Source organism: Emys orbicularis, chromosome 13, assembly GCF_028017835.1.
Source record: "Emys orbicularis isolate rEmyOrb1 chromosome 13, rEmyOrb1.hap1, whole genome shotgun sequence".
In the NCBI taxonomy this organism is placed as follows: Eukaryota; Metazoa; Chordata; order Testudines; family Emydidae; genus Emys; species Emys orbicularis.
Genome location: NC_088695.1, coordinates 31,566,913 through 31,593,231, shown reverse-complemented (window position 1 = coordinate 31,593,231; position 26,319 = coordinate 31,566,913). Strand labels below are relative to the sequence as shown.

The 26,319-nt window shown below is 37.9% G+C and overlaps 1 protein-coding gene across 1 annotated transcript; it reads left to right on the top strand.

Moving 5' to 3' along the window:
- Positions 1–201: 201 nt before the first annotated feature.
- Positions 202–17,663, top strand: FOXK2 (forkhead box K2). The gene is made up of 8 exons (XM_065415470.1): positions 202–340; positions 3,215–3,362; positions 3,859–4,005; positions 7,229–7,422; positions 8,297–8,472; positions 9,447–9,743; positions 11,577–11,786; positions 17,449–17,663. Exons 1-8 carry the CDS (start codon positions 294–296, stop codon positions 17,643–17,645), a joined length of 1,416 nt encoding a protein of 471 aa, XP_065271542.1. The 5' UTR covers positions 202–293; the 3' UTR covers positions 17,646–17,663.
- Positions 17,664–26,319: the final 8,656 nt, after the last annotated feature.

The following is a 26,319-nucleotide window of genomic DNA, read 5'->3' as shown; positions in this document are numbered from 1 at the left end:
AAAATGAAGATAATTGCAAATCATTACCCAAGATACACTGTTTATTACTTTAATCAGGGTTAAGTATTGCTTGTGAGTTGCGCAAAAAAGTCTGTTATGTATTACCTGTAAACAAGTTGCATATATATTTGTTTTTATTTTTCAGATGTACTTTCAGGTTTCCCAGCACAAACATCAAGATAACATTCACAGCTCTGTCCAATGAAAAGAGAGAAAAACAGGAGTCCCCAGAGTCTCCAGTGAAACCTGTGCAACCCCAGATCTCTCCCTTAACAATAAACATTCCAGACAACATGGCGCACCTGATCAGCCCTCTCCCGTCTCCCACAGGAACTATCAGGTATTTAAAACTTGCAAAATTGCATGTAGGGTAATATATGGTTACAGAATCAGTACAGAGATGTAGTTCATTTGATGTTGCTTTCCTTATGTAATAATGCTTACATTGGAGCTCAGAGCAGCCTCAGATGAGCCTTGGAGTAAAATTATAGCATTGTGTTTTTTCAGTGGCTACCTATTCATATAAATATCCAAATCTGTTACTGTCATTAAAGTCTGACTTTAAATTGACAAAAGCAATAAAATTGTGTTAGGGCTGTACTCTGAATGCATCCTTTTGTTCCTAGTATTCTAGGACGGTTAGAGCAGTGAATGAGCCCACATTTCCCAGTGGCTGAAATATTTGGACACACTAGAGTGAGTTTAAGAGTTAAGCATCAATCTTAACTTACAATTTTCTTGCCTTTGTTGGTCTTCATTATACCTGTGACAACACTTTAATGTAGTTTCTATTTTTATTTCCATTGTTAGTGCTATTCTTAAGCAGCTGACTAAAATCCAGTGCTCTCAGTAAGTTTGTCAGCAGAAAAATATGTTTTAGCAGTTTGGCAATGCTTACTTTGAAAGCTAAGGATTAAAAAAAGTCTCTTACTGACTAGTGACTACAGTCAGTAAACTAAGTTTCTTATTTATAGTATTTCAATATAGCATCAGGAGAAGTATAGTGTTGAGAAATGTTATGGTAGGTGTGGTTAATTTGGGTCTGTCAGTTTAGCTGTGTTGATTAGAGACTCGCAGCCATCATTTGGCTTGTTTGTTGGGTTGAAGTTCAATTAAACAAAAAGCTTAATTGCTCTTCTTGCAAACTATTATAAAAGCATTTTGAATAGAATTTTCAGAAGCACCAAAGTCACTTAAATATTTTGAAAATTCCACCTTTTCCTCACAGATTCTGGTAGATCTGCTTGATTCAAGGAATATAAAGCTAGTGTGTCTAATTCTGTTGATCTTTACATTTGGATCCTGTTATGAAGTTTAAATTCAGAGGTAAATCTGTTGATACTCAACAAGAGCAGAGATCTTGATTCCAGTTTTGTGATGGTGTTTGCAAATTGTGCATTTGGAAAAAGTGATTTGATAGTATAGCAGTCTTGGATTTTTTACTTAAACCAAGAAAAATTTATCTTCCCCAAGAAATGACTGCATTCATAAATATTTCAACAAGTATTTCACCATTGCTTTTTGCATTATCTCAGCTGTTGCAATTATCTCCCAAGGCTACTAAACAACTATTAAACTATACCATTAAAAATCACAGCAGTTCTGAGTCTATTTGACTAGCTTGACATTTTCTTCTTTAATTCACCAGGTTGTGTGGAGGATTTGTAAACTTGCTTTGATTATACCATATGTGTTGCTGTGTAAATACATGGTACAGTGAGCTAAGTAAAGGGATACTGTCAGTTGATATGCGCAAAACTTACATAGCACAGCAATGACCAACACTTTTTAAAAAGTGCTGATCCTCTGACTCTTAACCCTCAAAACAAGGCCTGTTCCACACAACATTAACAACATTCCATCTTAACTGTTAGTGGACTGTCCAACAGGGAACTTCAAATGTTGGAATTGTGGAGATAAGAAGTTTCTCTTCAAGAACAGTGTTTTTGTATGTTACTCTGTCTACACGCAAGAACATGGCAGGCACTGCAGAGGGAGACAGCAAGATGTTCCTGTCTGCTTGCAAAGCAAATTTTGGCAGATACAACTTTTTGTCCCGTCAGTCCAGATGGTATCCCTTAACTCTAGTTTTCCTTAAAGTTTTAAATTTTATATATTTTGATTAATCTAAAATAGTATCTTTGATTTGTAACAAGACTAGTGGATGGGGACCTGGCAGACTTCTCAGATTCCTGCTTTTATTTTCATATATGTGTTTTTTTTTTATGCTGCTGAGGGCAGAATTGAATCCTGTCATTATGTAAACATTTTTGGGGCTTATTGGTTTACATGAAAATATGTAAGCAGTGAAATGATTGCTCACTGACTGTTGCTCAACTGTAAAGGGACAAAAGGGAATTCTGGAAGAATAGCTCTTTATACAGCTATGATTCCGGGTGCACTATAAAAGGTGGAAAAAAACATAAACTTTCAAAAGATATGGTAGAAATTCATTTGAAGTTTAGAGTTTAATATTTTATACCTTCCCAACACTAATGAGCCTTAGCAAACTGCCAATTATCAAATTTTACCTTTGGCTACTGTTTTGTTGGTGTCTTTTCCACTTATGTCGTCATCTCCCCAGTCTTTGACCTATTCGATTATTACGTTACATGAGGATTTATAGTGTTCATACAGCTGAGTGTCTGTATATAATTCTAAGTCAATTTACCTGAAGTATATATTGGATTAAATAAGAATCACCCAGAACTCTTTCTTGTAGCTTGTAACTTTATTATATTTTCACAAACATGCTGTTTTGTCCAGATACATTATCAGTGTTTCTGACTAAGCTAAGAACAAGCACGTGGTGGAAATCTCACGTAGACCTATTTTCTGAAAACTTTCAGATCAGAGGTTCAGACGAGTATCCAGAATTTTTGGTTGTATAAGTAGATTGAACCTCCAACTAAAATGTACATATTGTCAGCAAAGCTAACATAAATACAGTATAGCCTACAAAACAGTTAATCTTCTTTCTTTGAAGAGAGAGGCTGAAACCTCATTTGACAGGTTTCTTCCTGGAGTGATTTTGATTCTTACAGCAAGTTATAAATCCCATTTTCCAAGCATTTATAATGGAAATACTGACAGACCCTTAATGACAGTCTGGGAACACTAGTGAGTTTTCCTACAACTAGAGCTATTTGATTAGACATAACGTGGTGATATACTGTATAACAAAATAGTAGGATCCTCTTTTTATATTCTACAGTGCTGCAAATTCCTGCCCATCTAGCCCGCGTGGTGCAGGCTCTTCAGGGTACAAAATGAGTCGTGTAATACCATCTGACCTACATTTAATGGCTGACAATTCACAGTCAGAAAATGACAAGGAAGCATCGGGTGGTGATAGCCCAAAGGTAAATGTTGCACAGAATAAAACCATAAATAAAAATAAAGCCTTGAGCCCAATGTACCAATGTTGCAAATTTGTTATCCAAAGTATATGAACTTAGACATGATTTGGCATTTACAAATTGAAGCCAGAGATCTTTGTGGTTCAATGTGCCTTGTATCTTGATATTTTTTTTTTTTTTTTAAATATAGATCTCCATTGAAAAGTTTCATGTCTGTACTGGCTTTTAGTTACTTGCATGCTCATCGTTTTTTAGACATTTAGATTCGTGGTCCTTGGTTAAATGTTGTATTAGTTTCTTTTGATTTTTACTGTTCTCTTAAATCCTTCTGACCGGAAGATGTAAGTTTGGTTTTAGCTTTTCCTTTTTAAATCCTCAGGTCATCCAGAAGTGTTAAAAAATGAAGTTGATTATTGCATTTTGTAATTTTAGAAAAGAGGTATACTACTGTAAAGTTTATGGAGGCAAATATTTTAAGGGTTCTTTTATTTTTTTATAGGATGACTCAAAACCACCTTATTCCTATGCACAACTAATAGTACAAGCAATTACAATGGCACCTGATAAGCAGCTTACACTAAATGGAATTTATACGCACATAACTAAAAACTATCCATACTACAGAACAGCAGACAAGGGCTGGCAGGTAAATTTCATTTCTAGTATTTCTTTTAAAAGTCATGAATAAAAACTACTATTAGTATGATAAATGAATGATAGTAAATAATCCAAGTCAACTTGTTTTATTTATACTGGTTATATTAAGTGACCATGACAGCCCTTCAGTAGATTTTTGGTGGACTGACTGGGTCATAAATTCATATGTAATGGATTTCTAATCTTAAAATCTCTAGGTTGGCAGGACCTTAGGTGTACTATGGCAGCATCGTTCTCTAGCCTTAGTATTCCCTAGAGTTCCAATAGGGGAATTTACAGGACTTCCATTGGAGAAAAATATAAACATAGGTAGAAATGGATTTACGTGTGTTTTTGCCATAAAAGAATTAATATTTTATTAGAATTTCTGCTTGCGTTAACATGCTTGTGTTACCTCAACAAGCCAAAATAAGATCCCAAAATCTCGGAATACAAGCTTGTTGAAAGCTGTGGTCTTGACCTTACAGCTCCTTAGCTACAGGTGTACATATCTTGCTTTATCTTGCACTGTTGACTACCTCATTTTTGATTGTGCTCACACAGGTGACTAGAAAGTTCCATTTGCCCACTTAACTGCTGATGAGAATCTATCCCTGCTGAGTGTGGAAGGCTAATCCATCTATTTCTGCAAAATTTTAAGCTTTTAAATAAACAAATTTCTAACCAGAACTTTTACCAGGATAACCAATTGAATATAAACCAATGCGCTGTTTTTTCCCCAAGTACACAGACATACAACTACAGTGCCTCTGCTGCTGCTTTTAGTTTTACCAAGGGACAGCAGAGAGCAATTAGCAGGACTGATCAGTTTCTCTGCTGCTCTTCAGAACCCTGTGCATGCCTTTGAAATCACCATGTCAATTATGTAATGTCAATTTCACTGCTTCTGTTGCTTAGAAAAGTTGGTATCTGCAACAGAGGCAGATACCAGAGTTTATTTTCAGGGACGGTACAACCAACGCAAGCTGAGGAGGGGTAGTGGCAAAGAGTTACTTTTCACATTCACAACAAGTAGAATGCTTCCACCTTCCCAGCAGTAGGGCGGACAGGCGTTTCAGATTGATCACCTACTAGCAGGAGGGGTATATAAAAGATGGATCACCCTGGTAGGAATCCCAGTACCCTTTTCAATCCCAGGAGCTTGAGGATACCAGGTTTATGGGCTTCTCAATAGGGACTTGGCTGGCAGAGAGCCTCACACTTCTCAGCTCTTGCTCTGGCTAGGTGTCTAGTAAATTGTTCAGGCTATGTATGTTTTTCCCCCCCCCCCTCTTTCACACACATAATATAGTATTCTGTTTGTGTGTGTGTGTGTGTGTATTTATATGGTCAGTTCTATTCTAACAATAGTAATTGGGTTTTAAAATATTTTTGCACGCCTTGTATAAGATATATTTCAGAATTTTGTCTAAAGTACATATATATTTGTGTGTATTGTACTCGTGTTTTCCATAGACTCTAGTTGGTTGATACAGATGTGCATTATGGCCTCTAGTTTTAAAATTAGGTGTTAGATCACTGAATGTTTAGATGCATAATACTTTGCAAAAACAAAATGGCAGGCACAGCACACCCCTTATGTTTCAGAGAATTACGTAAGAATTACACTAATGCATAACAACAATAGGAAAATATAATAAAACAGAGTGGCTGTTTTGGTCAGTAGTCATGTAAAATATTGCCATAATGGTAGGTAACTTACCTCATTTGTGAACAATACTCTTAGCCTCTGGCTTCAGGCAGTAGATGACAATTTTGGTAACTAACCTATATGCTTCAGGCTATGTTTTAGATAATTGTTTCAATACCTAATGAGGCTATAGATATATTCATGTATATCCTAGAACTTTTTTTGAAGATCCATCATGTTGGACTCATTCTGTCGTGTATTTTTCCTCCAATCTAGAAAAGTTGGATTTAATCTTTTCTTCTAGCAGATGGAGACACAAATACAACTGATAAACTTATATTCTTCACACCACCTGCTAGTTCTGTTTGTCACTGGCAGGGGAAACAGCTTTTGTTTGCAACAGATTGCATTGAAGAAACTGTACAAGGGTAACATTGCCCTAAATTCTCTAAGCCTGCTGTAAAGGTCATGAATCGCATCTGAGGCTGACCTGTGACTAGGATTGGATTAAATTTTGAGGATTTTGAAGAGTCTTGATTTGGAATGTTATGAAAATTTTCCCCAGATATTTCAGTGCTAACATTCAGTGGATCAGAACTGGACAGTTAAAGTTAGTACAAACTTGAATGGTTGTATTTGTTTCCCTCCACCTGAGTTACCAAATTCTGAAAGGTCTCAGTGTGGTGTGTGAGTGTATATATATAAATATGAAGCATATAAAGTCAACAATAGATTTTCCCCTTTCATCAGAACACTGGTACCTTCATACATTTCCATCCAAGTCCTCTATGAAGTGGCAACAGATTTTAGTCTTCGTGCCACTGCATATTGGGCATATGGTAATATGCAGACCACAGCATGGTATGATGATCACCCTAGAGAACTGCATTTGGATCTACCGCCATTCAGAGTTTTCCTAGGCCCACTGAATCCTTGGCCTCTGTTGAGACTGTCAGGTGATTGGTATCTTTCCCTGTTTTGGGGAAGAATAACTGGGAACTGAAGTTGCCTAGAGAATCCTCCTCCTTTTGTGTGGCTTCTGGTAAGGAAAGGTGAACTCCCAAGTATCTAGCTGTATCTGAAATTTCTCTAATAAAACCTTTCCTTTCCTTACTATGAAATAATGATAGAGTATTATTGTACAAGATCAGCACCAGAATCAGTGAATATAGCATGTTTTAGCAGCCCAATGGGAACAGTTTTGACTTTCATTTGAGCAGTGGAGGAAGGTATGGTGTTTCAGGTACTACTAATTCTTCTTTTTATCCACTGCTTTATGTCCACACAACTTTTGAAACCATGCGTTGTGACTACTGTCCTTCTTGCGAGAGGATTGAAATGAGATTCCCTTAGGAGCTTGTTAGCATTGTTCTTTAATTGCTGGGAGAGGTTTGAGCAATGCCAAGGCTCCCTTCCCCAGGCTTAGTTTGCTGCTTTTATAGCGCTACCAGGGACCTGCTACCCTAAGGAACTGGAGACCTGAACCCTGAGTCTCCCGTACTACAGACCACTGCACTAGGCCACATTCTGACTTTTTAGTAAAAATATATATGAATTCTACATATTTTTTTATGTTCCATAGAATTCAATACGCCACAATCTCTCTCTGAATCGTTATTTCATCAAAGTACCACGTTCCCAGGAAGAACCAGGCAAAGGCTCATTCTGGAGGATAGACCCTGCCTCTGAAAGCAAATTAATAGAGCAGGCTTTTAGGAAAAGGCGGCCTAGGGGAGTACCTTGCTTTAGAACCCCTCTGGGACCACTCTCTTCTAGGTAAGGAAAAACAGATGAACAAAAAGACATTTAATTTTCAGAAGTTTACCTTAAATGTTAAATTTCCTGCTGGAAGTAAGAGAGAACAGTACTTTAAATAGTAATATGTTGGTACGGTAAGACTGAATTATAATTCTATAACAGAACCAAAAACAATGGCTGTTTTTAACCTTCAGGCTCGTACAAACTAGATAGTTTTGTATACAGTACTAAAATCACAAGTTTAGTTATTTAATTTAAAACACCAGTAAAAGATTGCCCTCATGCACGAGGTTTGTTTTCTATTGCTTTTTTTAGTGCTAATGTACTGGCTCAGTTTACTTAAGTAATTGTTAGCTTGTTAACATATGAAGGGCTTTCTGTACTTCAGTGTTACACAATTACAATTTTAATTGCTAACTTTATCCCTCCCATGCCTTTAAAAATTGTGTTTAGTTTGATAATGTTTTACTAGTATTCTTAATGGTGAAATATACAGACTTAATTACTAGCTATGTAATGATTGTGTCCCCTTTCTGCTGCTGCTGGCTTCCTTTGACTTACCCTTAGATAGAGCCGCTCATTATTCTGCCCCCCTAGAAAAAACATTTGTACTGTTGCATGGATTGCTTGGAAACACTCCATCAGAAAATGTTCAAATGTTTCTATTACATTAACCTTAGCCAAAGCCTGCCTTTGAATTCTCCCCTTGGTTATGACAGAGGCTTTATGCAGAATCAAAATCATGGATTTGGTGGGTACTTGTTTGGTAGTAGGCAAAGGGTTCCCCCTTGTGGAAAGTAGATATATTACAATTTTTTTAGAAGCAAGGTCACTCATCTTTCACAATTACTTAAAACATACCAGCTGCCGCTTTCATTTTCTTAAAATACAGAAGTGCCCCAGCTTCTCCTAATCATTCTGGAGTGTTGTCTGCCCACTCCAGTGGCGTACAGACCCCAGAGAGTTTGTCAAGGGAAGGATCTCCAGTCCCAATGGAACCTGAGCCTAGTGCTATCCAGCCAAAATTAGCAGTAATACAAGAAGCACGATTTGCACAGAGTGCCCCAGGTGAGAATTTTTAAAATATTTTTTTGGTGTGGGGTGATGAGGGAAAATTTGTAAAGTATGTTGCCTGAAACAGTCTTGGTGGAATTCACACCTAAATTAAGAAATCAGTGAATGTTTTCAGATAGATAATTAACTTTTAAGGCAAAGCATGGAGAAGTGCATAAACTCGGTGTGTGAAATATTTCCTGAAAATGGCTAATACGGTCGATACATTTCCTTCCTGGTATTTATGTATGTTCATTCCAGCACAGATAGATGCTTACTTTGCTGGTAAGCAGAGACTGTACTTCTATCTCAGTTAGGAAAATAGTGGCATATCAGTGACATCTCTTCTTCTGGAAAACGATTATATTTTTTTGTGCAAGACAGATTCTCCATGTGCAGAACATGAATTTGGATAAAAAGCTCAATTAAGAATGGTTGGTGAAAACCAAAGTGATTTCCTGGATCAAGGGTTGCTATACTAAATAAATAAATGTCTTACTTATTTACAGTACACATTTGTAGCCATTTTGCTCTTACCCAAAGCAGAAGGCAAGAGAACCAGAATTGGGAAGGGTTGAGGAGTTGAATGGTGGGATGTTTCTTTTGTATTGATTCATCCTCCCTACTCCCCCATATTTACCTGTGTTGTATTGGTAGTTTTATTTGTATTCTAGCTATCAAGTTTCCTAATGATATCCCTTATGATAAGTGAAGGCCTGTGTAGGTCTTGTGACAAGATGCATGGAGTCAGCAACAGCAGTCCGATCATTCCAACTCTACATGCTAAAATTGTAAGGTGTAATTGTAAGGTGCAATAAGAGTCTTTATTTTCCATGTTTTAGCTCTTGTAGCAACCAGTGAAAGGGAGTGTAGTGAGGGTTGTTGCTTTTACAAGGCTTCAGTGTTCAGTGTGTTTAAGAGGATGATTAACAAAAAACATATACATGATTCAAACTTCCAGTGTAATTTATCTTTGCCTTTTTTGATAGGATCACCTCTATCTAGCCAACCTGTTTTAATTACTGTACAACGGCAGCTACCACAAACTATTAAACCCGTCACCTACACTGTTGCAACTCCTGTGACAACATCAACATCCCAGCAGCCAGTAGTTCAGACAGTTCATGTTGTTCACCAGATACCAGCTGTGTCAGTCACAAATGTGACTGGATTAGCACCAGCAAACACTTACACGGTAGCTGGACAGGCAGTGGTTACACAAGCTGCAATGGTAACCCAGCCCAAGGTAGAACCTCAAGAGAATGGAGATCACAAGGAAGTAAAAGGTGAGAATTGGCTTAGTTCAGTAAGTCTTATATCTAAATATGTGTCTTATTTACCTTTAATGCCTTATTTGCCTTTAAAAAATCACTTCATAGGTGCAAGTGAAATTTTTTTTTTTAAACTTAGGGCTGTTAAGCGATTAAAAAAATTAATTGCACGATTAATCGCAATTGTAAACAATAATAGAATGCCATTTATTTAAATAGTTTTGGATATTTTCTACGTATTCAAATATATTGATTTCAATTATAACACAGAATATAAAGTGTACAGTGCTCACTTTATATTATTTTTTATTACAAATATTTGCACTGTAAAAAAACAAGACATAGTAATTTTCAATTCACCTAATACAAGTACTGTAGTGCAGTTTCTATAACATGAAAGTTGAACTTACAAATGTAGAATTATGTGCAAATAAATAACTGCGCTCAAAAATAAAACAATGTAAAACTTTAGAGCCTACAAGTCCACTCAGTCCTACTTCTTGTTCAGCCAATTGCTCAAACAAGTTTGTTTATATTTTCAGGAGATAATGTTCAATGTCACCTGAAAGTAAGAAATGGCTCTGTTGTAACCAGTGTTGCAAGATATTTATGTGCCAGACGCACTAAAGATTCATATGTCCCCTTCATGCTTCAGCCACCTTTGCAGAGGACATGCATCCATGCGATGACGGGTTCTGCTCGATAACGACCCAAAACGGTGCGGACCGATGCATGTTCATTTTCATTATCTAACTCAGATGCCACTAGCAGAAGATTGATTTTCTCTTTTGGTGGTTCGGGTTCTTTAGTTTCTGCCTCAGAGTGTTGCTCTTTTAACTCTTCTGAAAGCATGTTCCACACCTCATCACTCTCAGATTTTGGAAGGCACGTCAGATTCTTAAATCTTGGGTCGAGTGCTATAGCGATCTTTAAAAATCTCACATTGGTACCTTCTTTGGGTTTTGTCAAATCTGTAGTGAAAGTGTTTTAAAATGAACAATATGTGCTGGGTAATCAATTGAGACTGCTATAACATGAAATATATGGCAGAATGTGGGTATAAAAGAGCAGGAGACATGCAATTCTCCCCCAAGGAGTTCAGCATCATCAGCATGGAACCATGTCCTCTGGAATGGTGGCCGAAGCATGAAGGGACATACAGATGTTTAGCATATCTGACACATGAATACCATGCAATGCCGGCTACAAAAGTGCCATGCGAACGCCTGTTCTCACTTTCAGGTGACATTGTAAATAATAAGCAGGCCGCATTATCTCCCATAAATGTAAACAAACTTGTTTGTCTGAGCTATTGGCTGAACAAGAAGTAGGACTGAGTGGACTTGCAGGCTCTAAAGTTTTACATGGTTTTGTTTTGAATGCAGTTATGTAACAAACAACAAATCTACATTTGTAAGTTGCATTTTCATGATAAAGAGATTGCACTACAGTACTTGTAAAAGGTGAATTGAAAAATACTATTTCTTTTGTTTATCATTTTTACAGTGCAAATATTTGTAATCAAAAATAATAGAAAGTGAGCAGTGTACACTTTTTGTATTTAATAAATTTCGATTAGTATTCTGTTTAACAGTGTGGTTAAAACTGCAATTAATTGCAATTTTTTTAAATTGCAATTAAGCTTTTCGAGTTAATCACGGGAGTTAATCGACAGCCCTAGTTAAAATAGAATTTTTATTCCATGTTTTTTCAGTTGCTTTGAGGTTATTAGTAAGATTAATTATGTTCATTGGAGGGATAAAGTAACTAAATCACTTTTTTGTCATGTTCTGTTTTAAGCCGTCTTGTCTTAACATAACATATTAAATAACTTTTGTTGTTTTCCAGTTAAAGTGGAACCTATACCTGCTATTAGCCATGCTACAATAGGAGCTGCTAGTCGTATCATTCAGACATCTCAGACCACGCCCTTACAGACAGTTACTATAGTGCAACAGGCACCTCTAGGTCAACACCAGTTACCAATAAAAACTGTAACGCAGAATGGAACGCACATAGTACCTATCACCACAGCGATACAAGGACAGGGCAACACTGGTAAGCTTTTGATCAATATTGCCTATAGCCACAAACATTTCCAGTGTAGGAACTGCCTTCAGAATGAGCAAATTTGTACAATTTCTCAGAATGTCCATTGTAAAATCTCATTTGTTGTATGTGTGTGTGTGTGTGACAGACAGACAGACAGACATTTGGTGTTTCCTTTCACTGGTTGTTACCAGAATGGGAATTTAATCTCTGGAATTCTTAAAGGGGCACTGTCAGGGATTACAACTCCCAAATTAAACCCAAAAAACTTTTAAAATGTTTTTTTAGTTCTTGAAAAGCAAGGGCTGCAATAGGACTGAAATGGACAACCAGTCCTCTGGGTGATCAAGAACAAACTGGGTGCAAGGCTTCTTTGTGGGTCAGCTTTTTAGGTCATTCTTCTGCTCTACTTTTCTCCAAAGCTTGTGAAGAATAAAAAATATTAAAATCTACAAGAATTCTAAAGGATTCTTTTAAAGCTTCTTGCCTGTCTTAATACCCTCTGACGTCTCAGTTTTTGAGTAGGCAGTCTGATTGGATGGCAGGACAAACGTACATTCATATCAAATACAGCTTTTGGTTTGGTTTGCTGATAAATCTAATTTCATGCCTATTTGTTTTGACAGTTTCCCTTTGAAATAAATATGCCCAAGGTGAATTAAAAAATTATGATTTAAAAAAATCAACAGTTGATTATTTAAAGAAGATTAATCTACATGGTTGCTAATTCTTTGCTTTCTTCTCAGTTTATACTTGTTTCTTTAATTAAGTTTCCTAATTGTTCCTGGAATTTCAGATTTTACATAGGAACTTCTTTCTAAGAAATTTTCCTACTTAACTTGTTCATGTATGCTTGGAAAAGTCAAGTCCAGGCCTTTGTGAACATCCTTACTATGAGAAGAACACAAACGCAAACATAAAATGCAAAGATAGCACAGGCTATTGGGGTTGTCAGACAACAACTCCTTCCAACATAATGAGCTTCCACAAGTCAAGATATCTGGAATGCTTCATCAAAGCTATATTCCTCCATCAAGGTTTGCAGTTTGAAGTCCGTTAAGAGTTCTTGAAAATGCCATTCTTGGGTGCCTGGCTTTGTATTTCGGAACCTAATTTTAGGCTTCTATTCTTAAAAATATTGGCCTTTGTATACAAAAAAAAGTTTGCGATAACTTTATTATTATTGAAAATCTGAGTAACTTTTCATTGTTATCACTGAAACCATTTTGTTTTGAAATGACAAAGATTTTATGTCACTAGGAGAAGTTTTTAATAAAAATACAATTTTAGTCCCTGATGCTATAACCATTTAGATGCATGCTTAAAGGTAAGTACATGAGTAGTTCCATTGAAGTCAGTGGGACAGTTCATGTGAGTAAAATTAGATGTGTATGTACAGTATTTGCAGAATCAGAACCTTAATTTTCAATTTTTTTTTTTTGCCCACAGCAGTTTTATAAAATTCAAATAGACCCCTTTCAGTTAAGGCATTTAAAAACAAAAACCACTTCATTTATAATTCATTATAAATCTAAATCTAAAATTGCCATAGCACACATTTTCAATTAGTTTTACAAAGCTTCAGCCTGATTTAATCTTTGATTTAAATAATTTAAAATTACCTTAACTTTAATCACTCCACCCTGAATTTGCCATTCTGGAACAGACGGGTGATCCATTTATTGTGAGCATCTTTATTTTTGACAGTGGCCTGTACCAGGTGCTTCAGATAAATAATCCTCTTAATGGACAGTTCTGGAGTAACTACTCAAAAGGGAAGTTGTGTTCTTAACCCAAGTATTTGCTTATGCCCAGAAGCATGGGGGCTTATATCTCATAGATTTTCTCTTAACTGTAACTCGGTGGTCATATCCATATGACTGTCATTTTTTGAATGCTGCCTTGTCTTCTGGCTAGTAGTTTGCACAAGTTAATACCTTATTTTCTAAACAAAACAAAACATTTCCTGTTAGTTTAAATTTTTGTTTGACATTTAGTTTAATTGGATGTATCCTTTTGAATTATGGTAATAATTTGGACCATCTTCTTTATTTTTTCTGAACAATTTACTATATGCCCCCTCTTATTTGTCTCCTCAGTTAAGCAGTCCTAATCTTTTCAGTGTCTTGTATAGGAACCTTTCCATTTCTCTGTCGTAGCAGATCATCTTTGTGTCCCTTCTGTATCTGCTAAATTTTTCTGAGATGGGATGGCCAGAACTAAAAGCAGTATTCAAGATGAGGATGTAACATCATTTTATATAATGGCATGATAGTATTCTCGATATGAGCAGGTATTTTATTGAAAGCTAGGTCCTTTTTGTGAGTGGTTTCAGTTAAAATAGAATGCTGTAATGTTTATTAGTTTAAATTATTCTGTCCAGTGTGCACAATTGCAATTTGGAAATATGCAAAGTAGAACTACTATCATGGTGTCCATTTGCCTGGCTTTGATAGGTCCGTCTGAAGTTTAGTCTTTTTTTGAGTGTCCTAAATTTTGTCATTGTGACACTTCAGTTTTCCCTTCATTTTTGCTTTTGAAAATGTTTTTGAAATTAAGTTCTTAAATCATAGGAGTTTTTGAAAATTTTACCCCAAATCCAAAGTCACCTTTCCTCTTGTGTGTGCTAAAGCTAGTTGTTCCAAGAAGCAAGTATTTATGGAATCAAGGGATTACTTCTCTAAACAGGCTTATATGCAGGTGACTGAAGTCGCCTACTGTTGCTTGTGTTTAGAATACATTACTTTCTCCATAGGAGCTTTTTCATGTAGAAACTGTCATCTTTAAAGTAAGGCTCAGACTTTTTATACATCTGGGTTTTAAAACCGCTTTTTATGTAATGACAGTGGTCTCTCTTTTTTTTCTTTTTCTTTTTTTCCATCTGAAGTATCTATCTTCCTTGCTAGCTATTCAGAGATCAGATTAGGAGTTAATCACAGTGCTGACTAGAAAGCAAACGATATGTGCAAAACCAAGCAAAAAGAATATAGCAAGAAAGAAGTCTCTTCACTGGGAGAAGAGACTTTGTGAAGTATCTGCTGTATCAGAAAAGCGTCTTGACAGTATAGATGGTATCAAGCTGTTTGCTGGCCACATAAAATAACTGTGAACAGGCATTCTCTACTATAATTTAGTAAGAACAAACTAATCTGAGCTCTGTAAAGGAAGTTTAAAATCAGAGTATCTATCAGAAATGCATGTTTCTATTGTTGGAACGAACAAGTAGCTTTTAATTCTTTTTAATAAAGTGTTAATGAAACCTTGTCTAGTCTCCAAACCAAATTTCCGATAGGCACTCATCCCTGTTTAATTTTCATTTTCCATTACAACCATTAATGTCTTTCCTGAATGGGTAAAAGCAAAATCAGTCTTTGAACAGTCTTTTGTTAGTTTAAATTACAGTGTTGCAGGATGTTAAATTGATCTTGACTAAAATACTGATGCTGATATTCCAGATGCTGGTGATTCAGTCGCTATATACAGGAATTGATTTTACAAAACATGGTGCTGCATATATTGTCTAGCTTCCTTTTCAAGGTGATGCTGAAATTTATTTTCCTTTGCCCATTAATTTATTCTGGTTGGGAGCTGGATTTTTCTGCTGCAGAAAACATTGCCCTTAGATTCTTAATCCTATTTTTGGCCAAATAATTTTTTTTTGTTGTACATTGCCCCCATTCCTGGCCATTGGGTTCATTGATTGTTGTAGTTTAAACACCAAAGAAGAATATGAGCTGTTTTCTAAAAATCTACATTTTGTCATCTTTATAATGTCATCCTTTTTCTGCAAGACATATTTACAAAGGTCAGAGGTGTATTGTGTCTATAAAATTAGAGTAGCTTGTGCACTTTTCAGTCACATTTATTCCCCCCTAACTGAAATTATATTTTCACTAGAGCTGTGAGAGTGCAGAAAGGAAGCTCTTGTATGTAGCCTGATGGTGTCCTTGTTAAAGTCAAAGTTCTCACCTATCATTTCCAAGTCCTCGGATATTTCATTGTCTAACATAATAGTATTTTAGTAGTATTTGCAGTGGACGTTATACAGTACTACTAGGACCTGTGATTTTTTCCTAAACGCTGACAAGTAGAGGGACAACTGCTTTGGGAGAGAGCTTCTTAGGACCTTGGCTCCTCTCTGGCCACATGACTTCAGATGAGGTTTATATACTGCTCCTAGGACAGCTAGGTCTCTCTTCTATCCCTTTTATTCATATATTCCAACAGGAAATACAATATAATGTGTAACAATTAGGGGTTTCTCAAGTACACCCACCACCAACCTAAACACTAAAACTTAGGAAACGCTGGATTAGTCAAACACTCTACACAGCAACAGTTCAGCCACTTATAGAATCCCCAGTCTTCAGCAGGCCCTACTCAGTACACATACATCATGCAACAGAGCAAAATCTCCACCAAAATAACGTTGGGGCACGAACAGTCAGATATCAGCTACGCAGCTTTCAGACCACAGTAACTTATGCTGTGAACCAAAGGTGGCCTCAAGATTTGGGAGAAGTAAAGGTGACTTAAAGCTGTCTTCCCCATCTTCCCATGATACTTCGCTGAGCACAGCTCAGCCAGGTCAACAAATCTGGTCCTTTAAATCTAAAAATTGAACTAAAATACTTTTAGTCTGAGAGGAAAAACATTTAAAAAAAAAAAAGCACCAGATACACATTTCACTTATTCAGTATGGTGCAGAATACTTTGCTAAATTTCTTTTACGTAGCATTAACTGTTCAGTCTGCTAAACTGTAACAATGCACTTAATCAGCTACCCCCTAATTTAGCTATACAGGACTGTGGAACTTTGCTCTGTATAAGATCCTGCTTTCAAAAAGGAATTAAGCAATATGATGATAGGTTTTGTACTACAGTGCATCAGTGTTTTATTTGCTGTATACATTACACTATTGCATACAAAAACTGCCCCCATGCAACCTTAATTTAGCCCTCATATGCATTATGATACGGTCTTTAATTACATGATCACATACTACTTTTTCTACAGGACCCCTGCCTCATTCAGTGTTAACTGAATGAACAGCCACTCAATAGTTCGTTTTATCCTTCTTGTTCAGTGTGTGGCCAGCATTGCATTATTTGTACACCATTCAAACCCTGCTCTCAGAACAGTGAGTTTTGTTGTTTGGTTTTGGTTTTGTAAATATTTTTCTGGAAATTCCAGATTCTGTTCATCTGGCTTACATCAGTATATTGGGGAAATCTTCAAATGGAGTGCAGAGAGAAGGTTTAAAATATAACTTCAGCATAATATGCTAGTCCCTTGTTGCCAAAGAAAGTAACTAGATCTGAGAGCACTTCCCAGCTGTGCCAGAGACTCCATGTGTGATGCTGGGTTAAGTCACTTAATCTCTCTGTGCCTTAGTTTCCTGGCCACAGAATGAAGATACTTCCTTTCTCCCACCCTTTTTCTTGACTATTTAAATGGTAAATGCTTCAAGGGCAGGGATTCTAATCTTTGTACAGTGACTAGAAGAATGTGCCCTGAATCCAGATTGAGGCCTCTAATGCGCTGCTGTCAAACAAATAATCAAGGAATTCATAATGTTCATAATGTTTAACAACAATGCTAGTTTGACTCTTGTATTGTCTATTTCAAAATTAATTTGGAATCTGAAGTTTTTCATTATCTTTCTTACAGCTGCTGCAAGTCCTTTGCATATGTTAGCAACCCATGCATCCGCATCAGCATCTCTTCCAACAAAACGCCAGAATGGAGACCAGTCAGAACAACAAGAACTTAAACGTATCAAAACAGAGGATGGAGAAAGCATAGTCATAGCTGTTAATGTGGACACCCCATCTGTTGCAGTGAGTGATCAAGGCAGCCAGAACTAGAAACTTAGTGGAGTTTTCTTTTTCTTTTCTTTTTTTTTTTTTTTTGAAAAAAAAAAAAAAAAATCAACTCCATGGTGCCAAAAGGAGACACTTAAATATAACACCTAAAACATTGGAACATGTTCTCACGCAGTGGGGAAAGGGGCCCTGTGATCAGACTTCAACTTTCAGCACTGAAAAAACAACACAGGTGGCCTTAAAACTCAGTAATTTAAAAAAATCAAACTGCAAAACATCTTGTTCCAGAGGCTGTGACCCTGCTCCTCCCCATCCCCTACTGAACTAACTCTGTGTACACTGAGGAGAAATCCAGTGTTGGGGAGGTCTGCAGCTTTATAAAATCTTTATTGGATTATTTTAAGGACTGAGTATCTCAGTGTAACGGCAGCATGATAAGCGCTTAGTGTGAACTGGTTTCAAACGATTGTATATTCCTTAAAGGGAACAGAGGCAAGGAGCCATTTCCTACATCTTGGCAGCTAGCCTTTCATAATGACCTACCCAATGCAGTTGTTGGTAGATATGCAGTATTTTGTTGTTCACATGTGGAATTAGAAATTTTTGAGGTGTATTTTCATTTCTTTGCAAAATAATGGGGTCTTTGACATTTCAAATCACTCCATTTCTACTCCGGAAACTTTGGAATCACACAATACTTTTCATGTGAAATTTTGTTTCGTAAAAAACTGAATGTAGGGTTTTTTTAACCAATGGAATGATTTACTTTTGTCTGTCCTGTTAAAGTTCAGATAAAGCTACTTTATTACATCTACAAATTTTCATATTTTAGCAGTTGCCTGATAAATTTAATCAAATTTTATTACCATGTGTAGTGATCAAATGCTTCTTCGGGCTTGCATGTAACTGATTAGAAATTACAATGTAAATGAGCCGTTAACTGACGTAAAGAACTGCTATGAATTTGACCAGAGCTGCACTTACCTGTTTCTCTTTCTTGCTACCTTTTGCTGTTTGTTACTTTGTGTTGACTTTGACTGTCCCTGGCATATTTTTCCAGTCTAAAGTAAAACAAGAGTCTCGCTTAATATTGTGTATGTTTAAGATAACAGACTGTTCTTCATTTAGAAAAGATAAAATTCTTTATCACAAGTCCTTTTAAAAAGAGAGTAAAAATTATCTTGTCAGAGGTATAATCAGTATTTTTAAGCTTAAACACCCATCTGTAGAAATTAATCTGACCAGTTTATCCATAAAACTTTTGATGTCATACACTGACCCTCTGGGGTCTCCATTAAGAGTAGCTGTTGTGGTTTTCTAACAGTGGCTACCATATTATTATAATAAAAGGTTTTTTTTTTTAAAGTGTGTGTTCTGCGGTTGAACAGTTTAAAATGTATTGGTAATTATTCACTTTAATTGTGGTAATAGATTCCACCTTACATTTCCAAATTAAACTAAAAGTTTAGGCTGCTGTTCAGTCTTTAATTCACATAATGTCTTGTTCCTTCATACGGTGAGGTGAGTGAAGGCTGGAGAGTGGGCTTAAACTTTGAATTCCAGTTTGTTACTCTCTGTTATTATCATGCAATTATTTATATAAGTATTTGTTTTCCATTTCAAAAAAGAAAAATGTGTATTTTCATGATGGACTGAAACGGCTTATATTTAGGCAGCTTTAGGAAACTCTATTTACCTGAAGACCAAATTGAGAAATCTGTACTGAGTATCATGTTAATCCACAAAATGGAGCTGTTACAATGTCAATGCAGATAATACATATTAAAAATTATGAAAAATACTGTACACTAGCTGAGTTTATAAGAGGCATTTTTAAAAAATCCATGATGTAAAACTCCAGAATGATATTCAGAGTGTTAATGGGAGTTTTAAAAAAAAATGAGAACAATAAGCATCCCTTGATAGTAATCTGTTTTTTGTTATTGGACACTTTATAAATTATACACAGCCATGTAGATTTAATTTAAAATCAAGGCAGTAGTTGGATATAAACCTACTGATTAGAACTTGGTTTATATTCAGAAGTGAGTCTGTTCACAACTAGAAATGAGTGAATGAAATCTTTTTAATAAATTGTTAAATTATTCAAAAAATGTCACTAAGTTAGTCTAACAGTTACTCCCAAGTGTGTTTATGAAGTGTTCACTTAGGTCTGCTGCTTGACAGTTTATACTGGCAATGCCAATATAGCTGCTAATAGCAGAGCAAGTGGTGACTTGGTCCTGAATGTTTAAGCAGAAAAAGGCTGTGCTTGCAAACTGTTCCTGATCCTGCTAGTATGGAACAGATTTGGCTCTATCTCTTTTATACCCTGAAGGTTCTGCAAATGGAAATTTGGTAGCAGATCTTGATTGAAACCATTTTGAGCCACATGGAGTTTGTCACAGGAAGTTGCCTTCATTAAAGGAGATAAATCCTGTGCATGAACTCCGTGGGATATATTTTTCTTTTAATGTATGGGTTTCCAAGCAATCTTTAAAAATACTCAAGTAAAAAATGCATAACCTCTTCCACGGATGCAGTACAGGATTGAACTACTTAAAATTCAAACCTAAATGAATTGACAGTGTCATATTAAACTACCAAAGGAACAGTTCAATTTAAAAATAATCTATTATACTCGCCTTAATGTCAAACACATTTGGTGGTAGAAAGCACCTAGATGATACAATGATGCATGTGGTAAGACAGGTTTGGTGAGATTCTGTATTTATAACAGTGCTTCTCTTGATATGGTACTGATGACCTTACTGAGTCAGAGTAGAATCTTACAGCCACCTTGCTTTTGCTTTGACTGACCAAAAACTTCCCCAAATGTGCCATAAATGTGGGGGTTTGGCCTCCCTCTAATATTGATTGGTCTCTGATCCAATTGCCTCTATGACTGTGATGTACTGTATTACGCTAACTGCCTTCCCTTGGATTCCTTCCAGTGTCCATCTCTCCTTTTTAACCCTGCTTTTATGAAAAAGGCTGTGAAAGAGTCTAATATAAGCAACCCAGCTTGTAGTACTCTAAATGGGATTTGACCAAAGCATTTTATAACTTCCTGCCTTACTTAGAGCTTGTTTACAATTGGCTATAACTTTGCTGATTCAAATATGGAAGATTAAAGTGTTCACTAGCAGCCAGTGCTAGTAGTCTGTGTCTTGCTCTTATGCTGACTTCCCTGTGTGATGTGACTCTTCATGGCAATGTCTCCAAAACCCCACCACTCCACTGGCACTCACTCCAGACAGCAAGACTTTAACCCAAGCCCCTGGGAGATAGGATCCTCTTTTAGTCCTTGAACAAGAATATTCTCAGGCCTCTCCTCGTGCTGGCCATATGATGCCAGCTCTCATCTATTGTATGGTGCTGCAAAGCCATATTCAGAGCCCAATACAACCAGAAAGGACTGCTGGTACAGTGGGATAAAACACTCATTTTTTCTAGTAAGTGAAGTTATCTGAACATTGAGCCTTCACACAGATTTTTGTCTGTTTGCCACTTTGCATAAATGCACAACAGTTTACTATTACACTATTCTTGATTTTACTGATTTAGGTACAGCAGCCTATGCTAACCACAAGGATATCTGTGAAAGTGTTTGGGTGAGTAAATCCACGTTCCAGTTTAGATAACTAGACAGAAGAGAAAACTGGGATGGGAGTTTTTTCGATTTTCCTTATTTTTGTTTGTTCGAGAGTGAAATTATTTAAATCACCAATTTTAATCCTGATTAAAATCAGAAAGTTGGAAATCTTGATTTAAATATCAGTTTTGTACTTTAGTTATTTTTCTAAAGAAATGTTGATTCTCATTGGATGTTAACCATTAAACATGTGGATTTGCAACTAAACAGAGCCTTCACACTAAATTTGGTACTAATTTGGTCACCAAGAAGGTAAAGCATATTTATACAAATTTATGTAAGCCGTTATATAGCTTAACATACATTTATTCAGATTTTTTTATTGTTCCAAAATGGTGAATGATGCATTTATTGACTGGATTAATTTTTTACTTGTAATTTGTGTCAGTCTGCAAGTGTATGGAAGTTGGAATTCAATCAAAAATGCACATAAACAGCAACTTAAAATTGTTTTTTATTAGTTAAATAAACCTACCTTAAATGTGCTGGACATAAAAGGGGAAACAGGGTTATCAAAACATCTTTTGAATTTATGTGTAGTGAGTGAGTTGAACTGATTTGTTTCTGGTCGTCATGTCCTTTAATACTATAGGACTAGTAGTTCTTATCCTCATATCTTATTTTTATTCATAGATTGGAAGAAAAAAAATGAGCTTTCCTGCTGCTTTAACTTATGCTGCTTTCTTAGTTTTGAATGAACTAGTCATTGAACTGAAATGAAAACATTCTCTCTCAACCTGCAGAAGATGATACTGCTATCAAAAACCAGATTAGTGCTTCAGCAACCTGATTCCAGGTGTTCGCCACTGTCATCCAGCAGTTTGGCTTTCTTTAATTTAGATTTCAATAGATTACAGTAAGTCTAGGCCTTAATATAAGTTGCTATAATTTAAAATTTATTTCTAAAATGTAAATCAGATTAGTATGATCTCCCCTGGTTTGTTCGTTGATGGGAGGTGCAAGGACAATATTTATTTCCTTTCATTCTTGTGCTGAAACTGTATAAAAAACAGCAGTATTCCTAGCATCATAGTTGAAGAAGAATGTGGGAAACCTTGTTACCTTCTCATTTTGAAAGGAGACCTATTGGAAATGAGTACCCCACTCTGAAGAAAATTAATTCTTAATTATCCTTTTATGGTGTAATTTTTGCTGTTAGCAAATGTGTAGAAATTTCACGGAAGACATTGAATTAGGAATGCCCTATTATTGCATTTATTGTACTGGCTAACATAATTTTTCTTTTCAGGATTTTGGACTGTCTTGTAGATGTTAGGATTGCACACAAAAGGAGGAGGTGCTGGTAATCTCTATGTCCAAAGTCAAGATGGTATCAGAGCATTTCCTGTTCTCTGAAGTTGTAATGGGTATGCAATGTCTTCTGGATTAAGAGTATACATATGCTTTTGATCAGCAATAGATTAACATCTGTAGGTCTTGCCTATGACAACCAATACATAAGCTCCTCATTAAGTCAAGAAGGCTCTCTTTATCTACAATCTATTAATATCGGCTTCATGAGCTAGCTATACCCCTGGGATAATTCTGCGCTACTGTGTGTGTGCATAATTAGTGAGCCCATAGATTTATTTTTTTGCACAGAAAAAAAGCTTCTGTTGAACTGTTGCTGTAGTTCTGCCTTTTCCCCACCAGATGACGCTGTGGTGCAAGAACAGCAGCAGCTCCCAGCAGAAAATAACTGCTGCGGTTCCACCATTTGCCCACTAGAGGGTGCTGTGGGGACAGAACAAAGCTGCAGCTCCTGGCCAGTAGTGCAGGAAGAGAGAGCCTGACTTCTTCACAGTGCCTGTTAGGCCAGGTCAGGAGACGGGCTCATATGGGCTAGTGGGAGGGGACAGAGTTGGGCAGGGGCTGAATGGGAGTGGAGGTACAGGGCCAGAGTGGGGGAGGGAGAGGCAGGTCCACATGGTGATGGGGGAGGGAGGTGCAGAGTTACAGAGGGACAGAGAGTGGCTGGGTAGGGGCACAGATGACATGGACAGGGGAGTGGCTGGGTGGGGGCACAGACACATGGGGATGGGGAGGGAGTACAGGGACACAGGCACAGCAGAGTGCCTGGGTGGAGGCACAGAGACATGGGGATGGGGTGTCTGTGTGTGGAGGGGGACATGTTGGTGTGCAAAGGCACATGGGGGTACAGGAACACATTGGGACAGAGGCAGATATGCCTGACTGAATGGGAGAGGTGAGGGGTCAGCCAGGGTCTGCATGGAGGAAGCTCCCTAACAATCCCTCCCTGCACTTCAAAAAAAAAAAAAAAAAAAAAAAAACACACACACACAAAAAACACTATTCCATACTCTCTTCCCCTCCCCCTCCCCCCCCATTACCCAACAACCTTCCAAGTTCACACCGAGGCCTTGGCTACACTTGAGAGTTACAGCGCAATAAAGCTGCCCACAGCGCTGTAACTCACTCCCCGTCCACACTGGCAAGGCATTTGCAGCGCTGTATCTCCGTGGCTACAGCGCGGCAGGTACTCCACCTCCCCGAGAGGATTAACAGCTGGTGCGGAGTGGCTGAGATGTGTAAACGGGGAGTAACCTTATTACGCAGTGATTGACCTCCGGAAACTCCCCATAATCCTTTTAAGTGAAGGTTCCTCTCTTTGTTTTGTTGTGAACTCCGGATGCTCCGGGAGCTGCTTATCATCAAAAAAACAAACACAGCTACTGTTTGCTTTGGGCTCCCTTTGGAACACTCACAGCTAATGTTTGCTTGAAGAGAGAGGCTGCGCGCGGGGGGGAGGGTTCCGTTTCGGGAGCGGCTGCTTATCTGGTCTGTGAGAAAAAAACGAACAGCTGCTGTTTGCTTTCAGTGAGTGAGAGAGGGGTGGAGGAGGGAGGGGGGTCGGAATTTGCAAGGCAGGGTGCTGACACAGTGTCGGCACTCCAAAAATCCACTCTCTCTCCCCCCACGCTCCCTGTCACACTCCACCCCACCACCCCCCTTTTGAAAAGCACATTGCAGCCATTTGAACGCTGGGATAGCTGCCCATAATGCACCGCTTCCAATGCCGCTGCAAATTTGGCCACGACAGTGCACTGGCAGCTGTCAGTGTGGACAGACTGCAGTGCTTTCCCTACTCAGCTGTATGAAGACAGGTTTAATATTCAGCACTGTACAGCTGCAAGTGTAGCCATACCCCCAGTCTCCTTCCCAGCAATTTACTTCCCCCTCCCTCAGCTCCTCTGTTACTCCTGACTCCCCCCAAGCCTTTGCACTGCTTCTGAGGGGTGTGGGAAATATGGTTCTGTATTGTAGTTTAAATGAATTACTCAGAGTTCTGTATTAATATGCCGAGTAAGGAATCCATTTGTCAAAAAACATTTCCTGAATCTTTTCTGTTGTCTGTATTGTTACAGATATACTTGCTGACAGGTAGCTTGAAATAAATGACCAAAATAATTGAAACTGCTGTGATTATATTGTTGTTTGGACAAATAAAATATGCAGAATTTTTAATTATTTGGCACAGAATTCCACCAGGAGTATAGCTACTTTTAACTAAGACAACATGCTCTACCATCTTTTAAAGATTAAATACTATTTAGATCTATTAGTTATGGTAAAGTAACCTAAAACCTTTCAAAATCTTAAATTTAAACCTTGGATTTTTAACCTGTACTGAGTAGACCTATTAACTGGTAATGGAAAGGTGTGAGTTTGTTGGGCACTTGATTACTTCATATCCTGGCCCCTATTACTAAAGTCAAGATATACCACATCATCTGCTTCCCCCCTATCCACAAGGCTTGTTACTCTGTCAAAGAAAGCTATTCAGGTGGTTTGACATGATTTCTTCTTGACAAATCCATGCTGACTGTTACTTATCACCTTCTAAGTACAGTATTTGCAAATTGATTGCTTAAATTATTTGCTCCATTATCTCTCCAGGTACTGAAGTTAAGCTGCCTGGTCTGTAATTCCCTGGGGTTGTCCTTATTCCCTTTTTGATAAACGGGCACTATATTTGCTCTTTTCCCTTCCATGACTCTTCAAAGATAATCTCCGCAGTCAGCTTTGAGTATTCTAGGATGTATTTCATCAAGCCCTGATAACTTGAAGACATTTAACTTGTCTGAGTAATTTTTAACTCCTATTTTAGCCTCTGACCCAACTTCATTTTCACTAACATTCACTAAGGCCTTGGCTACACTTGCAGATGTACAGCGCTGTGAGTTAAACCTGACTTCGTGCAGCTGAGTAGGGAAAGCGCTGCAGTCTGTCCACACTGACAGCTGCCCAGCGCACTGTCGTGGCCACATTTGCGGCAATTGCAGCACTATTGGGAGCGGTGCATTATGGGCAGCTATCCCACAGAGCACCTCTTCCCATTCTGGCGCCGTGGGTTGTGGGAAGGGGGCGTAGGTGTGGGGCATTCTGGGTCCTGTCCCAACGCCCCGTGATGCATCACTTCGCATCCCAGAAATCCCTTTGTTTCTGTCCACCTTTGGCACCATCTTTCAACGGTTTCTGTGCAGCGCGATCTGTCTGCGGGAAATGGAGCCTGAACTGCTGAGGTGTATGCTGACTTATCTCGCCAGCACGTCACGTTTGGCTGTTGAACTATTCCTTAAGATCCAAAGTGACAGTGAGACTGAGGAGTCCGACGATGCTATCAAGCCGCGTAACGCGTACGACACGAAATTGCTTGTGGCATTCACGGACATGCTCAGCACCGTGGAACGCTGCTTTTGGGCTCGGGAAACAAGCACCGAATGGTGGGATCACATCGTCATGGAAGTCTGGGATGACCAGCAGTGGCTGCAGAACTTTCGGATGAGAAAAGTCACTTTCATGGGACTGTGTGAGGAGCTTGCCCCCAACCTGCGGCGCAAGGACACGAGATTGAGAGCTGCCCTGCCAGTGGAGAAGCGGGTGGCTATTGCAATCTGGAAGCTGGCAACTCCAGACAGCTACTGCTCGGTCGCAAACCAGTTTGGAGTGGGAAAGTCGACCGTTGGAATCATGTTGATGCAAGTTTGCAAGGCCATTAATCGCATCCTACTCAGAAGAACCGTGACTCTGGGTAACGTG